Source organism: Macrobrachium nipponense, chromosome 21 (genome assembly GCF_015104395.2).
Source record: "Macrobrachium nipponense isolate FS-2020 chromosome 21, ASM1510439v2, whole genome shotgun sequence".
Lineage (NCBI taxonomy): Eukaryota > Metazoa > Arthropoda > Malacostraca > Decapoda > Palaemonidae > Macrobrachium > Macrobrachium nipponense.
In genome coordinates, this window is record NC_087212.1 from 22,706,911 (window position 1) to 22,724,256 (window position 17,346).

Genomic DNA, 17,346 nt, shown 5'->3' on the forward strand with positions numbered 1-17,346 from the left:
GTTCACCATCTTAATGAAGAATGTGGCGAGGTGGCTCCATCTTTGCAACATCAGGATCTCGCTCTATCTGGACGACTGGCTCATACGAGCCTCTTCGCAGACCCGGTGCCTCGAGGACCTGCAAACGACTCTGTCTTTAGCTGCGTCCCTGGGATTTCTGGTAAACTTCGAAAAGTCACATCTGACCCCAACACAGTCCATCGTGTATCTGGGGATTCAGATGGATTCAATGGCTTTTCGGGCTTTTCCGTCTGAGGAACATCAGCAACAAGGCATAGAGAAAGTGTCAGCCTTTCTAGGGAAGGATTCATGCTCGGTGAGGGAATGGATGAGTCTGCTGGGGACCATTTCCTCGCTGAAGAAGTTTGTTTCCCTGGGGAGGCTACACCTCCGACCTCTTCAGTTCTTCCTGTCGGACAGCTGGACAGACAAGGACAACCTCGACATGATTTTAACCATCTCAGAAGAGGTAAAGAGCCATCTAAGATAGTGGCTCGATCCGTTAAAGCTGTCAGAGGGCATGTCCCTCAAGCTTCGGAACCCCGACCTAGTGTTGTTCTCCGACGCGTCATCCACGGGGTGGGGAGCAACACTAGGAGGGGAGGAAGTGTCAGGCACCTGGAGAGGGGAACAGGTAGCCTGGCATATCAACTTCAAAGAGCTGGCAGCGATTCAGTTGGCGTGTTACGATCCCGTGATAGTTTGTAGGAAATAGTTCTTTCCAAAACTACTGCTTTGGGTTATTACCTATTCTACAAATACCATAGTTCCCTAATTATATGTCAATATTACTGTTACAGCAGGTGACGTTGGAGGCGTGAGGTATACTTCAGGCGGGACACGGAACTCTGCAGTAGAAGAGGGTGGACGTTCTAGTAGTTGTGTGTTGCGAGCGTGATTTTGGCTATACTTCGGTGGTCGACCTGGGAATCGTGCATCGTTGGCTACGAGGGTAGCGAATTTATGGAGAAAGCCGCTTTGGGTGGAAGCTGGAATGCTTCAATGAACTTGCACGGTATATAATCCCGGACGATGTATAGTTAATGAGGATTAGTTCTCAACGAGGAAGTTAGCCCTGTTGTTGATTGTGGTAGCAACCACGTGATTTGTCCCTCTTGCAGATGTCCCTGTGGGGTGTACCCCCTGATCATTTGGATCAGTATTATTAATTATATAATACTTGCCTCACCTCCGTTTAAGAAACTGTAACTTCAGAATTTCATTGCCTAGTTAACTATTGTAACTTTCACTTGGATTGTTTTGTAACGTTTTCATTAATAAGTTTATGTTTATTGGGTTTTCTTTTGTTAATAATTATTTAAAATGTTTTCGTATGTTTTATTATTCCACTCTAATGTTACTGCTGAAGATCATTATTATTACAGCTAAAGCTATATAAATATAATATGATAAAAGGACAATAAATTAAATATGTTATGCGCCTGAATCTGGCGGCAATAAACTTTTTAAGTATTTAAGAATTGGTCCGTAACATATTTGTGGCATCCCCAGCGGGATCTTCAGCAGTGTCATTGGGTTGGATGGTGAAATTAAAGGTAAAAACATGGAAATTGAAACTAATGACGATGCCGCTCGTTTTCTTAGGAGAGACGATTGGCGTAGTAAATTGTTTACTATTAAAAAGTCGGAACTGCTGGTTGTGTCGGATTATTTACAGTTGGAGTTTACGGTTAGTAGTACTAATGATGACGTAAGGAAAGGTATCATAGCGCATTTTGCTCCGGATGGAGTGGACGTTGACTTCATGCTTTTAGAGGAAGAAATCGACGAAGACTGTGAGGTAGTGAAACTTCGACTGAAACTGGATTTGAAAAAACTCGAGTTTGAAGATGAACAGAAGCGGCGTGAACATGAACTTAGTATGAAGCAGTTAGAAAAAAAACTAGAGTTTGAAGATGAACAGAAACGGCGTGAACATGAACTTAGTATGAAGCAGTTAGAAAATGAACAGCAGAAACGTGATCATGAGCTGGAATTGGCCAGGTTGACGGGTTCCCGATCTCCTATTTCTGGTAATGAAGATTCCCGTATGTTGAAGTACGTACCAAAGTTTGACGAGAGCGACGTCGTAGAATTTTTCATATCTTTTGAGAAGGCAGCGGCAAATTTCAAGTGGAGTGAGGATAGGTGGGCATTCATGCTCAGACTGCTTTTTCCGGGAAGGCTCTAAAGGCTTGGGCTTCTCTGTCGTTGGAAGATAGTCAAGATTATGCTAAAGTGAAAGAAGCCATTTTAAGGATTTATGAGATGGTTCCTGAAGCCTACAGAGTAAAGTTTCGTGACAGTCGAAAATCCTCCAATCAAACTTTTGTGGAGTTTGCTCGTGAAATGGAGAAGCATTTTGAAAATTGGTTGAGATCCAGCGATGTCAAGAGTGAGTATGCTAAATTGTGTCAGTTAATCTTATTGGAAAATTTTAAGCACAATTTACCTAAAGACCTTTGTATTTTCTTAAATGAAAAGAAAATTGACAATTTAGCGAGTGCTGCTCGGTTAGCTGATGAGTACGTGTTAACACACCGTAGTTATTCTAAGCCTGCTGTTAAAGGGTAAATATAATGCTTATGAAACTGGTAAATTGCCTACAGGGGTTAATGTAACTGCTAATGATGGTAATCAAGTTAAGAGTGGTCCTGCTTCTCCCCAAAAGCATTTTAAAGCTAAGTACCAGGGCAGGGTAACTTGCTTTCGTTGTGGGAAAAAATGGGCCATATAGCTGCTAAGTGTCCTAAGAAGGATTCTGTCATGCTCGTTAATGATAAACAGGTAGTGGATGACGACTTTAAGTGGTTTAAATCTCAAGGTAAAATCAGCACACTTGAAAATTGGCAAGAGGGTCATAATGTCAATGTACTGAGAGATACAGGGTCTTCTCAATCTTTAATTCTACGGAAAGCCATTCCAGGGGGCAGTAAGTGGTTGAATGAGCATAAGCTTATTAAAGGTGTTGGAAACGAGTGGATATCTTGTCCGGTAGTTGAACTATATTTTTTTTCAGACATTGTTGCCAGCGAGTCTAAGTTTGCAGTTGTTGATACTCTCCCCATACCTGAGGTTGATGTTGTTTTGGCAAATGATCTTGCTCAAGGTAAAGTAAGCTGTAATCCTACAGTTTTTATCATCCACAGGTGTTAGTACCTAAACCTGAAACGGCTGTGACAACTAGGTCAGGTAAAAGTACCGATTTTGAAGTTGAGCATCCTGACTTGGGAAGTTTGTTTAATGCAGATTCATTGGTGCACGTAAGTAACAATAAATCTATTTGCTCTGAAGAAGTAATGAATTGGAATAGAGATGACTTAGTAAAGGTTCAAAATGAGGACGTGGAGATTAAAAATATTAAATTAAGTTGGAAGAGGGTAAAGGAGTGGATTATGAAGTGGATAATGAAGTTCTTTATAAAAGTAATTGTCCTATTCGAAAACGAGAGGGAAATTTGTTGAAAGCATAGGTTAATTGTTGTACCTTCTAAATTCAGAAATGGTATATTAAGAAAAGCTCATGATGATTTGTTTGCTGGTCACTTGGGTATTACTAAAACCTTTGACAGGGTTAGGAAAAATTTCTATTGGAAAGGTCTGAAAAGAGATGTCAAGAAATATTGTAAGACGTGTCACCAATGCCAAATTTCTGGTAAACCTAATATGGTAATTCCTAAGGCTCCCTTTCTCCCATTCCTTCCTTAGAGAAACCATTCGAACATGTAGTCATTGAATGTAGTGGGTCCCTTACCATCGTTTCGAAAGTAGGGTCTGAGTAGTACTAACTATCATAGACATGTAACTAGATATCATCCCGAGGCTATCCCTCTAAAGTCCCAGAAAGCTAGGGTCATTGCCAAACATTTGATCACTTATTTTTCTAGGTTTGGTCTTCCTAAAAACCATCCAGTCTGATCGTGGAACAAATTTTTTATCCAAATTATTGCTGCAGCAGTTTAAGAATTTTGGAATTGAGCATAAACCATCTACTCCATACCATCCAGAGTCACAGGGAGTTGTGGAAAGGTTCCATCAAACTTTGAAGGCAATGATTCGGAAGATGTGCAATGAAAAGGTTGGTTTGTGGGAAGAATATCTTCCTTATTTGTTGTTTGCAGTACGCTCTATGCCAAATGAGTCGACAAGTTTTGCTCCATTCAACTTGGTGTTTGCTCATAAAGTAAGAGGTCCATTAGACTTGTTAAGAGAAGTTTGGGAAGGTAATGGGCCGAGCGAAGTGAATATTGCTGATTTCATTCATGATGGTAAGGGCAACAAGCTTTACGAAATGTTGGGAAATAGCAAAGAGTATTTACTGAAGAGTCAAAGTAAGATGAAGTCTCTGTATGATTTAAAAAGTAAGGAAAGATTCTTTGTTCCTGGAGATAAAGTACTGGTTTTGTCACAGGGTGTAAGAGGTTCGTTACAGAATAAGTTTTTGGGACCCTTTGAAGTTCTAAGCAAAGTGAATGATTTGAATTACATTATTAAGCTTCCTGATCGTAATTTGCAATGTCATATTAACATGTTAAAAAAGTACTTTGAGCGAGAGAAAGCAGTGGTTTTGTCTGTTTCAGAGGAGGTTAATTCGAAATGTGTAACTTCGGAGAAAGAATTTGCTTGGCCGGGTAATAATTCTGTTTTGTTACCTAATGTGTGTAGAAGTCCTATCCTGAGTACTAACCAAATTAATGGATTACGGAAAGTGTTAATGAAGTTTCCCGAGACTGTTAGAGATACACCAGGTAGGACCACTTTATTACAGCATGATGTCGAATTGGAGTGTGAAACGCCAATTAAGCAAGCCCCTTATCGATTAAACTCCTGTTAGAAAGAATTTGTTGAAAAGGAAATAAACTATGCTAACTAATAATTTAATTACACCCAGCAGCAGTTCGTGGAGCTCACCAATTGTAGTTGTTGCAAAGGAGAATGGACAAAGTCGATTATGCATTGATTATCGCAAGGTCAACAAAGCAACAAAGGCAGATTCTTTTCCTATTCCGCGTGTTGACGATTGCATTGATGAGTAGGAAATTCAAAGGTTCATTACGAAAATTGATCTCCTAAAAGGATATTACCAGGTCCTTTGACTATCGAGCAAAAGAGTATCGGCATTTGTGACAGCTGATGGTTTGTATCAATTCGAAGTGATGCCCTTTGGCATGCGGAACGCCGCTGCCACTTTTCAACGATTAATGGCCATGGTTACTCGGGGAATAAAAAATTGTATTGTTTATATTGATGATATAATAGTTTATTCTAATGACTTGAAACCCATCTGTTGATTTTGGAGGAAGTTGTTAACTGCTCTGTCCAATGCTGGTTTGGTGATTAATCTCGTAAATCTGTTCTTTTGTGAAGCTACTGTAACATTTTTGGGTCATGTAGTTGGGAAAGGTGAAGTACTTCCTAAAGAGGTTAATGTTGCAAAGATCAAAGAATTCCCTGTGCCTTCATCAAAGAAGGAATTGCAAAGATTCTTGGGAATGGCTGGTTACTACAGCCGTTTCGTTGCTAATTATTCAGATGTTGTTGCACCTTTAACCAACTTGTTGAGAAAGCATTCCAAATTTGTGTGGGATGACAAATGTAAAGATCATTTGAAATCGTTAAATAAATGTATTGACTTCTTGTCCTGTTCTCAGGGCACCAAACTTTGAACTTCCTTTAGCCTTGCGGTAGATGCCTCGGATCAAGGGGTAGGTGCTGTTCTGCTGCAGGTGTGTGAGGATGGAGTAAGTCATCTGATTTCATATTTCTCTAAGAAGTTAAACAAGCATCAGGTTAAGTATTCAGTGATAGAAAAAGAGGCTCTTGCTCTTATATTAGCTCTTCTGCATTTCGAGGCATATATTAGTGCTCAGAGTGGTAAAGTTATAGTATATACAGATCACAATCCACTGAAATACATCCAGCAGTTCAATAATAAAAATCGTGTAGACTTACCCGCTGGGCAATGTTTGCAGGATTATAATTTGGAAATTATTCACATTCCTGGGAAAGATAATAAAATACCAGATGCCCTGTCTAGAGTGTAATGTTGTTATTCCGCATATTTGCTTTGTATATGTAATTAATTTGCTTTCTTTTCTATTGGAAATTTTGTAAGGTTCCCTATGTTTTGTTTAGTCTGTAGATTATATACTTTACTTGACTATTGTAAAGGAATTATTGTGTACAACTTTGTTTTTCTTTGCGGAGATAGAGTTTGGAAAGAAATCTGCAGGTTATATTGCTACTAAGGTTATTTTGCTTGCTAGCATTCACTTTACATAAAATCAATGTGATTTTTTGTTAAGGGTGGGGGTGTTAACGATCCCGTGATAGTTTGTAGGAAATAGTTCTTTCCAAAACTACTGCTTTGGGTTATTACCTATTCGACAAATACCATAGTTCCCTAATTATATGTCAATATTACTGTTACAGCAGGTGACGTTGGAGGCGTGAGGTATACTTCAGGCGGGCACGGAACTCTGCAGTAGAAGAGCGGGTGGGACGTTCTAGTAGTTGTGTGTTGCGAGCGTGATTTTGGCTATACTTCGGTGGTCGACCTGGGAATCGTGCATCGTTGGCTACGAGGGTAGCGAATTTATGGAGAAAGCGCGCTTTGTGGAAGCTGAATGCTTCAATGAACTTGCACGGTATATAATCCCGGACGATGTATAGTTAATGAGGATTAGTCTCAACGAGGAAGTTAGCCCTGTTGTTGATTGTTGGTAGCAACCACGTGATTTGTCCCTCTTGCAGATGTTCCCGTGGGGTGTCCCCCTGATCATTTGGATCAGTATTATTAATTATATAATACTTGCCTCACCTCCGTTTAAGAAACTGTAACTTCAGAATTTCATTGCCTAGTTAACTATTGTAACTTTCACTTGGATTGGTTTTGTAAACGTTTTTCATTATTAAGTTTATGTGTATTGGGGTTTTCTTTTGTTAATAATATTTAAAATGTTTTCGTATGTTTTATTATTCCACTCTAATGTTTCTGCTGAAGATCATTATTATTACAGCTAAAGCTATATAAATATAATGTGATAAAAGGACATTAAATTAAATATGTTATGCGCCTGAATCTGGCGGCAGTAAACTTTTCAAGTATTCAAGAATTGGTCTGTAACATGGCGCTACGGTTCTTTCAAGACAAAGTCTCCCGTCGCGTAGTCCAAGTCAACTCGGACAACACCACAGCCCTGGCATACTTGAAGAAGCAAGGAGGAACGCACTCTCGCTCCCTGTTCGCTCTAGCGAAAGAGATTCTTCTTTGGGCGAAGGCAAGAGAAGTCACGATCCTAACAAGGTTCATTGCCGGAGTCGAGAACGTCCGTGCGGATCTCCTCAGTCGACAAGGACAACTGCTGCCGACAGAGTGGACCCTCCATCAGGACGTATGCCGGGAGCTGTGGGGTCTTTGGGGATGTTCTTTGGTGGACATTTTCGCGACATCAAGAACGGCGAGACTTCCTCTTTATTGCTCCCCAGTTCTCGATCCGGGAGCAGTAGCAGTAGACGCCCTTCTATGGGATTGGACGGGCCTAGACCTACACGCATTTCCCCCCTTCAAGATTCTGGGGGAAGTGATAAGAAAATTTGCAACTTCGGAAGGGACGAGGTTGACGTTAATCACCCCCTCTTGGCCCGCAGCGGACTGGTTCACAGAGGTGATGTCCTTCCTGGTAGATTTTCCGAGATCTTGTCCGTCAAGGAGAGATCTACTCAAACAGCCCCACTTCGAGAGGTACCACAAAAACCTCTCCGCTCTGAGTCTGACTGCGTTCAGACTATCCAGAAGCTGGCCAGAGCGAGAGGTTTTTCGAAATCTGTGGCTAAAGCTATCGCCACCGCGAGGAGGCCTTCATCAATCGCGGTGTACCAATCAAAGTGGGCAGCTTTTAGGAGCTGGTGTAAGAAGAAGGGAGTTTCCTCTACCACGACCTCTGTGAGCCAGATCGCCGACTTTCTCCTTGATCTCAGACGAGATTTGAAGTTAGCAGTGTCGACCAGAAGTGTTTTATCTGTAGTATTTTGCCATAGAGGTCTAGACCTAGAGAATAACAAAAGATCTCCACGATCTATTGAGATCTTTTGAGACCACCAAGGTGCCTCTTCCTTAGTTGCCTTCTTGGAACTTAGACGTGGTCCTGAAGTTTTTAATGTCAAGTCGCTTTGAACCACTTCACACTGCGTCTTTGCGAGACTTGACAAAGAAGACTGTATTCCTAACTGCTCTGGCGACGGCGAAGAGAGTTAGCGAAATACAAGCTATAAGTAAGCAAGTCGGCTTCAAAGGGCATAATGCGGTCTGCTCTTTGGGGATGACGTTTCTGGCTAAGAATGAAAACCCCTCCGACCCATGGCCTAGGTCTTTCGAGATCAAGGGGATGGCGGAGATCATTGGTCAAGAGCCAGAAAGAGTCCTGTGTCCTGTCAGGGCTCTAAGAGAATACCTTCGTATAACAAGGAATTGTAGAGGTTCTGCGGATAACTTATGGTGTTCGGTCAAGAGACCAGATATACCCATGTCCAAGAATGCGCTGGCATTCTTTTTAAGGAACACCATAAAGGAGGCGCACTCGTCTTGCAAGGACAGTGACTTTGGACTGTTAAGAGTAAACGCTCACGAGGTGAGGGCTATTTCGACCTCGATAGCCTTCCAGAAAAATATGGCCCTCAAAGACATTTTGAGTGCCACTTTTTGGAGGAGTAATTCGGTTTTCGCCTCGCACTACCTACGGGAGGTGAGAACGACGTACGAAAACTGTTACTATCTTGGGCCATACGTCGCCGCAGACACTATTTTGGGGGCAGGAGGTAGCACTCATCCTTTCCCATAGAAAAGGGTAGGTGAGTTTTTTAATTTTTGTAATGTTTATGGTTGTAGGGTCAGCCGCCGAATGCGGATTTCCCTTCCATTAGCCTGTTTTTATTTGGGAGTATTTTGTTAGGCTAACTTAGGTGGTGGTTTTGCCTCGTTGCCCTCAGAAGTATGGTCATGGTCTAGTCACATTGTGGTCACGTCCCCGTTGACAGATCATCTAGAGCGCACCAACTACACAGGTCACTACCTTGTTGGTAACTCTAGTGAAGCAGATGCAGGCTTGGGTGACAGTAATCATGAAGTCAGCTATGCTAACAGGTAAGGAACCAAGATGTCATCTACATGTATATGTTTCCTAAAATCCTTTTCTGTCTCTCCCACTGCCAAAGGTGGGATTCAGCTATATATATATCTGACAGGTAAGTTTCATGAACAAAATGATAATAAGTTATAACAATAACAGTTGTTCATACTTACCTGGAAGATATATGATATTTAAAGTACCCACCCACCCACCTCCCCTCAGGAGACAGTGGAGATAGAAATCTGATAGAAAATGGGAATGGTTCCTGATACCCGCCTCCCAGCGGCAGGAATGGGTACTAACCACCCTACTCCCACTACGTGTGTCGTAAGTTTTTAGAAATTCTGTCGGACTTCAGAGAATACAGCTATATATATATCTGCCAGGTATGTATGAACAAACTTTATTGTATCTTAACAATATCATATTTTTATATATATTTTTTTTTACATGCAAATATTGCAAAAAATGAGAAAAGTTACAACCTTCAAATATTTTTGTTTGTATTCTTCATGAACTTTCGCACATTTTCATATATTAAACTCTATAAAATGCCTAATATGAAAAGGAACAAATATTAGGAGAATGCGACGTACACATTTCGGAGATTTGCGGCCGCAAATCGGCACTCGGAGGGATAGAAAGTTTTTTTAAAAATTCACCATAAATCGAAATATTGTGCTAGACACTTCGAATTTGTTTCAAAATGAAGATAAATGACTGTATATTACTAGATTGTAGGAGTTTTAGCTTACAATTGCGTTTTTTGACTATTTCGGTAGAGTCAAAGTTGACCGAACGTGGTTTTTTTTCTATTTATCGTGATTTACGTATATGCAAATATTTCGAAAAAGAGAAAAGCTACAACCTTCAATCATTTTTTGTTTTATTCTAAATGAAATTGCACACATTCTCATATATAAAACTTTATGTAACTGCTAATTTTAAATGGTGCAAACATTTCGACAATCGCAAAAAAAAATTTCAGATTTTTTTCGGAAGAGTTACCGCGCGGACGTAAGGAAAATGTTTTTTTTTTTTTTTTTTTTTTTTTCATAAATTCACCATAAATCAAAATATTGTGATAGAGACTTCCAATTCATTGAAAAATGAAGGTAAATGATTGAATATTACTAGAATATAAGTGTTTTAGCTTACAATTGCGTTTTTTTACCATTTCGGTAGAGTCAAAGTTGACCGAAGGTTGAAATTTTTGCACTTATCGTTATTTATATGAAAATATTTCAAAACTGATAAAAGCTACAACCATGGGTTGTTTTTAGTTGTATTGTGCATGGAATTGCGCACATTTCCATATATGAAACTTTATGTAACGGCAAATTTAAAATGGTGCAAACATTAGGAGAATCGCACGAAAAAAATTTATCGGAAGAGTTACCGCGCGGACGTAAGGAAAAAGTTTTTTCATAAATTCACCATAAATCGAAATATTGTGCTAGAGACGTCCAATTTGCTGCAAAATGAAGGAAAATTATTGAATATTACTAGAATATAAGAGTTTTAGCTTAAAATTGCGTTTTTTGACCATTTCGGTAGAGTCAAAGTTAACTGAGGGTTGAAATTTTGGCACTTATCGTTATTTATATGAAAATATTTCAAAACTGATAAAAGCTACAATCATGAGTATTTTTTTGTTGTATTCTACATGAAATTGTGCACATTTTCATATATAATACTTCATGTAACGGATAATTTAAACCGGTGCAAGAATTATGTCAAAGTGACGAAATAATTTTTGAGATGTGTCACAGATACTTTTTAGTGCGATAAGAAAGAAATTCGCGCCTGCGTAACGATTGTAAACAAAACAACGCCTTGATCCGTGAACTCCCAGCATCCCCAAAGGCGCGTGATTCAAAAGTTTTCAGCTGGTAGGCCTATAAGTATTTTTCCGCAAATCTAAAAAAAAAAAACTTTTTTAAGTAGACGTATAATACGTCCAATCGGCATACAGGAGACATTTTGACTCGACATTTAATACGTCCAATCGGAGTATGAGGGTTAAATGAACAGTATGAGGCAGAAAGTGAGAGAGTGCTACATGATCATAAAAGCAAGCACAACTTTCCTACAAATTTTCCGCAGTACAAATAACACTTGAGGCATAGTACTTCAAGTTTAAATGGCCAAGATAGCCTAAATGGTCAGAGGGTGATTGCATCAAGACTTTGGGTAAGAACTTCATTCAAATAAGTGGTGATGATGATGGTTCCCTGGTGCTTTATATTAATGTATATGTTAAAACTTGCACATTATAGGTAAGATGGCTATTTAGTCAATCAAGTATAGAATTATATATATGGTGTTCCCCTACCGTCTATATTACTTAATGTACTCCAGGCTGAGAAAAATCCCAGATATTAAGCAACATATATCTACTCATGTTTTGACAGAGCAAATGCACATGGTCCCATAACTAATTCTATGCTTACTGTCTAAAATCATTATTATTAGGCATTTCTATTTACCTGACAAAATGTGATGTGCATGTGTATGGTGCTGACGCAAGGCAGCCTCTAAGTATCGGAGTCTATTCTGGCACTGACGTAGCTGAGATCTTAAGGACCCATTTATAGTTTCTTCACCAGTACTACCTGATCCCTATTTGGAAAAGCAATGAACAAATGAGTTATTAATTTTCTTATTTTATACTACCAGTAATTTTCTTATTCAGACACTACTTTTGGCCTCTGAAAACTAATTTTCCTTCGTAATTTTAACATTTTGCAATACTATAGGGTAATATTCAAAATAATTTTATTGTTCTCATACAGGTATAAAACTTTTCCCATACAGATATTAAAACTCTTCATATTTTATTCTTAAAAACTTCAGCTATGAAAATTAACCATCCTTGAGAAGCCTTATTAACATGGAAAATACTGTACCTGATGAAATAACTTTTCTTCTGGAGATCCTGGACTTGACTGTCCTTTCAATTCTGTGTCATGACCATTCACAAGCGGAGCACTCAACTGGGGGAACACAATCACAGTCAAGGGTATTTAAGCAGAGATTGGATGATAAAATGAAAAGATTGGAGAGTTCAGGATTTGTGGATACATGGATGTGCTATTATTAGTTATTTATAAGAAACTAAAAACAATACAAAAAGGCTAGTGCAGCACACAAAATGCAACAAACAAGTCACCATATATTAGCAGGCACCGTAAAAAGCAACACTGCTACACACATACACACACACACACCAGATAAAGAAAAACTGATATAAAAATTTGACTGTTTCACAAATTGCTATGTTAAGCCAAAGACCAATGTTGGTCAAGACTCGCCTAACCCAACAGGATCAATGTGACCTTACTCCTGCTTATGGATTACAAATTCTATAAGATTTTGGGATTGTCAAATCAAGAAGACATTTGGATTCTAAATATGGTGAAATGCTAATGGAGAAAAGAAGGCTATAAAATTAATTAAAATCCATTTGGACAAGATATGAGATTTATAGAAAAGTAATCATAAAAGCCACCATTTTCATTCAATCACTGACCAGAGATTAATATCCAAACTATCAACAGTGCAATATTCATTTCTTATGTCATTATATGATTAGGGAACCCACAAACTTAAGGGGACAGTTTTAATTTTCTATTATCTATCAGAGTGATACTCTATTATCTATCAGAGTGATACATATCTCAAAATGTAGATGATATTTCTGCAGAAATTCTGGTAAACTTATGTATTGATAATCTCTTGAATAATCTCTAATCATTAATTTTTAAATTGAATTCAGATTATCTTTTCTTGAGCTCATTTCACACTGTTGATGGTTTTTCTATGTTTGGGATTTTTATCAAAAACCTGTTCACACACACACACACACACACACATATATACATATTCTTATAATTTACGTTTTGTAATGCAATTATAATTTTGGTAATACAATTAATTCCCCTCAGAACCTGTGTATCATGTAAAAATATTTATTTTTGTGTTCAGATTCCCACATTTAAAGATAACATGTTTAAGTAGTGTAACTTTTCATTTTGAAATGTACGTAAGACAGAGAGAAAGAGTAAGAGCTTATAAACCTCTAGAGAAGGTTGTTATTCATTACTTGAGAATGCATTAGCCAGCTAATTTTTCATCATTCCAAGGGGTCCTGTGATGAAACAAGGAGACCTGTTCATCCACATACTCCGTCGCAGATTACGTAATATGTTTTATGTTTTTGTCTCGAACTTGTACACTCAACCACATCCATTCACCCTGATACGCATATTTATGCATATAAAACTATACATTTGCTTTTGAGACGTAGCAGCTACGTGTGTTAGGGAGTGTAGCATCTCTCAAAAATCTCCCTCTCTCTCTTGCAAGACTGTTTCATTACCGTAACGTAACTCACGTTTATATATGAGTTGGTCACTCAATATTGCTAGCTAATTCAAAGTAATATATGTGTTTTTTGTGGAATCTGAGCATAGTGTTATTAACCCTATTACACCAAAGGGGAATAACAAAAATCATCTCCCGTATGCCGAGGGGGTCTCGGAGTGAGCACAAAAGCGGAAAAAATATTTTTTTCAAAAATTCACAACGCGCTTAGTTTTCAAGATTATGAGTTCATTTTTGGCTCCTTTTTTTGTCATTGCCTGAAGTTTAGTATGCAACCATCAGAAATGAAAAAAATATCATTATCATATATAAATAATGCGATATATGATAGTGCGAAAACAAAATTTCATATATAGTAATTGTATTCAAATCGCACTGTGAGCAAAACAGTTAAAGCTAACAAGGTAATTTTTTTTCGTTGTATTGTACACTAAATTGCAATCATTTTGGTATATAACATTGTAAAACAATCAAAGCAACACAGAGAAAATATTATCACAAAATGATGCATGAATTAGTAACGAGCAGACAAATTTTTTTTTTTTCAAAAATTCACCATAAATCTAAATATTGTTCTAGAGACTTCCAATTTGTTTCAAAATGAAGATAAATGATTGAATATTACTATACTGTAAGAGTTTTAGCTTACAATTGCAGTTTTCAACCATATCTGATGAGTTAAAATTGACCGAATGTCGAACTTTTTTAATATATTTTTTTTATATGCAAATATTTCGAAAATGAGAAAAGCTACAACCTTCAATTACTTTTTGTTGTATTCTACATGAAATTGCGCACATTTTTATATATAAAACTCTATGAAATGCCTAATATGAAACGGAGCAAATATAACGAGAATGCGATGTACGCATTTCAGAGATTTGCGGCGGAGAATCCGTGCGCGGAGGGAAGGAAAGTTTTTTTTTTTTTTAATTCACCATAAATCTAAATATTGTGCTAGAGACTTCGAATTTGTTTCAAAATGAAGATAAATGACTGAATATTACTAGACTGCATTTTTTTACTATTTCGGTAGTCAAAGTTGACCGAACGTGGTTTTTTTTTCTATTTATCGTGATTTATATGCAAATATTTCGAAAATGAGAAAAGCTACAACCTTCAATTATTTTCTTTTGTATTCTACATGAAATTGCACACATTTTCATATATAAAACTTTACGTAACGGCAAATTTAAAATGGTGCAAACATTACGACAATCGCAGGAAAAAATATCTTTTTTTTTTCAGAAGAGTTACCGCGCGGACCTAAGGAATTTTTTTTTCATAAATTCACCATAAATCGAAATATTGTGCTAGAGACTTCCAATTTATTGCAAAATGAAGGTAAATGATTGAATATTACTAGAATATGAGAGTTTTAGCTTACAATTGAGTTTTTCGACCATTTTGGTAGAGTCAAAGTTGACCGAAGGTTGAAATTTTGGCACTTATTGTTATTTATATGAAAATATTTCAAAACTGATAAAAGCTACAATTATGGGTTGTTTTTAGTTGTATTGTGCATGAAATTGCGCACATTCCCATATGTAAAACTTTATGTAACAGCAAATTTAAAATGGTGCAAACATTACGACAATCGCACGAAAAAATTTATTGGAAGAGTTACCGCACGGACGTAAGGAAAAAGTCTTTTTCATAAATTCACCATAAATCAAAATAGTGTGCTAGAGACTTCCAATTTGTTGCAAAATGAAGATAAATGATTGAATATTACTAGAATATAAGAGATTTAGCTTACAATTGTGTTTTTTGACCATTTCAGTAAGAGTCAAAGTTGACCGAAGGTTGAAATTTTGGCAATTATTGTTATTTATATAAAAATATTTCAAAACTGATAAAAGCTACAGTCATGAGTATTTTATTGTTGTATTCTACATAAAAATGCGCACATTTACATATATAACACTTCATGTAACGGCTAATTTACAATGATACAAAAATTGTCAAAGTGACGAAATAATTTCCGAGATGTGTCACAGATACTTTTTAGTGTGGCAAGAAAGAAATTCGCGCTTGCGCGCCTGCGTAACGATTGTAAACAAAACAACGCCTTGATCCGTGAACTCCCAGCATCCCCCAAGGCGCGTGATTAAAAAGTTTTAGGCTGGTAGGCCTATAAGTATTTTTCCGCGAATTTAAAAAAAAACTTTTGTAAGTCGACGTAAAATACGTCCAGTTGGCACACGGGAGACAAAAAATGTCGACGTAAAATACGTCCAGTCGGCGTAAGAGGGTTAAGTTCTATAAGGGATCACTGTCACCTTAAGAGTATTCAATTGTTTAGTATTTGTGATGAAGTGTCAGATGTCTGGCTGTAGTGAGGTAAGCAATAACCAAGTACTTGATCAAACTGTGCCCCAAGTACAAAAAGTGTCCCAGACCCAGGATGCGCTAACAAGTACAAATGGTAAGTGTAGTAACCAGAAATACTTGGCAATTTGGGTTAACAAACATTAATGGTGTCCAGATCCCGATCTTTGGCTACTTCCCCCCAAGTATTAACAGTGTCCAGACCCAGATACTCTTTGGCTACTTTGTCACTATTATATATATATATTATATATATATATATATATATATATATATATATATATATATATATATATATATACTATATATATATATTTATATCTATCTTAAAGGTGGACCATCTTGTTGAAAGACTGTTTCTCTATAAGTTCTAATTGTTCACGCTAAGGAATAAAATTCTAATTTTGTAGCATTTCTAAATAGTTATCACCATTATGAACATCCTTCAAAACAGAATGGCCCTATGATTCAATTCTTTCCTAAAGCACACCAGACAATACTTTGGAGAAATCTCATTCATGCTCAACAGATTCATGTGGCTTTTCAGTTTCCCAAATATACCAATCATGCACGTTGACCTTAAGAAATAATTTGCATGATTTCCTTTCACCTGGATGAGTTTAAAATTATCTATGGATACTATTAGCTTCAAAATGTCACTTACTGGTGAGACCCACAGACAATGGTTCATTAAAATGATGCAAATAAATAATCAAATTCCAATTAATTTTACTTGTTTCATTCCTTATGAGGTCTGATATAATAAGTATAATACAATAAATTTAACTTATGATAAGGGTAACACAAGCATACATCAGTATATAATACGATAACTATGCATGAGTTGACATTCACTGATAAGAGTTAAAGAACAATGAAACATAATGGGGAAAACACAAGCAAAACTACACAGCAAAAATCCACTTTAGAAATGCTAAAGATCTTCCACCATTTGTATGACATGCAAAAGATCTCAAAACCAAAATGCACATATATATGACAAAATTTTGTAAAACATCTAATTTACCATCAAATTACAAGGAAGATTAAGCCACTGATTTTAATAGCCAGGTGCAATGCAAAACAGCTCATTAAACCTGAATTATGTAGAAAAAACATATAATTAAACAAATTAACTTGCTTAAAGACATACCTGTATATTTAATCTGTTTTGGTCTGCTAAGTCTCTTACACGATTTTCTGATTCTCTTCTCACCTTGTCTAACTCTTCGAAAACTGAAAAACAAAAAAATAAAAAATAAATAAATAATTGAACACTGCAATATATAACATTAAATTGATAGGATTTATATGCTTACTGTAACCTTTCATTTTTCACTCATCCTGATATATATATATATATATATATATATATATATATATTATATATATATATATATATATATATATATATATATATATGCAGAAGCCAGGTACTATGTCGTACCTCTAAGTAAGTGGGGATGCAATCCACAATGAAGTAAAATCCTCTTGTAGTTTAA

The 17,346-nt window shown here is 37.0% G+C and overlaps 1 protein-coding gene across 10 annotated transcripts in view; it reads right to left on the reverse strand.

The window, feature by feature from the left end:
- LOC135197838 (ninein-like protein) overlaps positions 1-17,346 on the reverse strand; it is a 255,706-nt gene that overhangs the window by 47,974 nt on the left and 190,386 nt on the right. For 9 of the 10 annotated variants that reach the window (XM_064225001.1, XM_064225005.1, XM_064224999.1 and 6 more), the window contains 3 exons: positions 16,998-17,080; positions 12,037-12,123; positions 11,617-11,749 (listed from right to left, as the gene is read on the reverse strand). In XM_064225001.1, coding sequence (XP_064081071.1) covers positions 11,617-11,749; positions 12,037-12,123; positions 16,998-17,080 — 303 coding nt within the window. The remainder of the gene's footprint in view (positions 1-11,616; positions 11,750-12,036; positions 12,124-16,997; positions 17,081-17,346) is intronic. The other variant, XM_064225003.1, reaches the window with a different exon arrangement.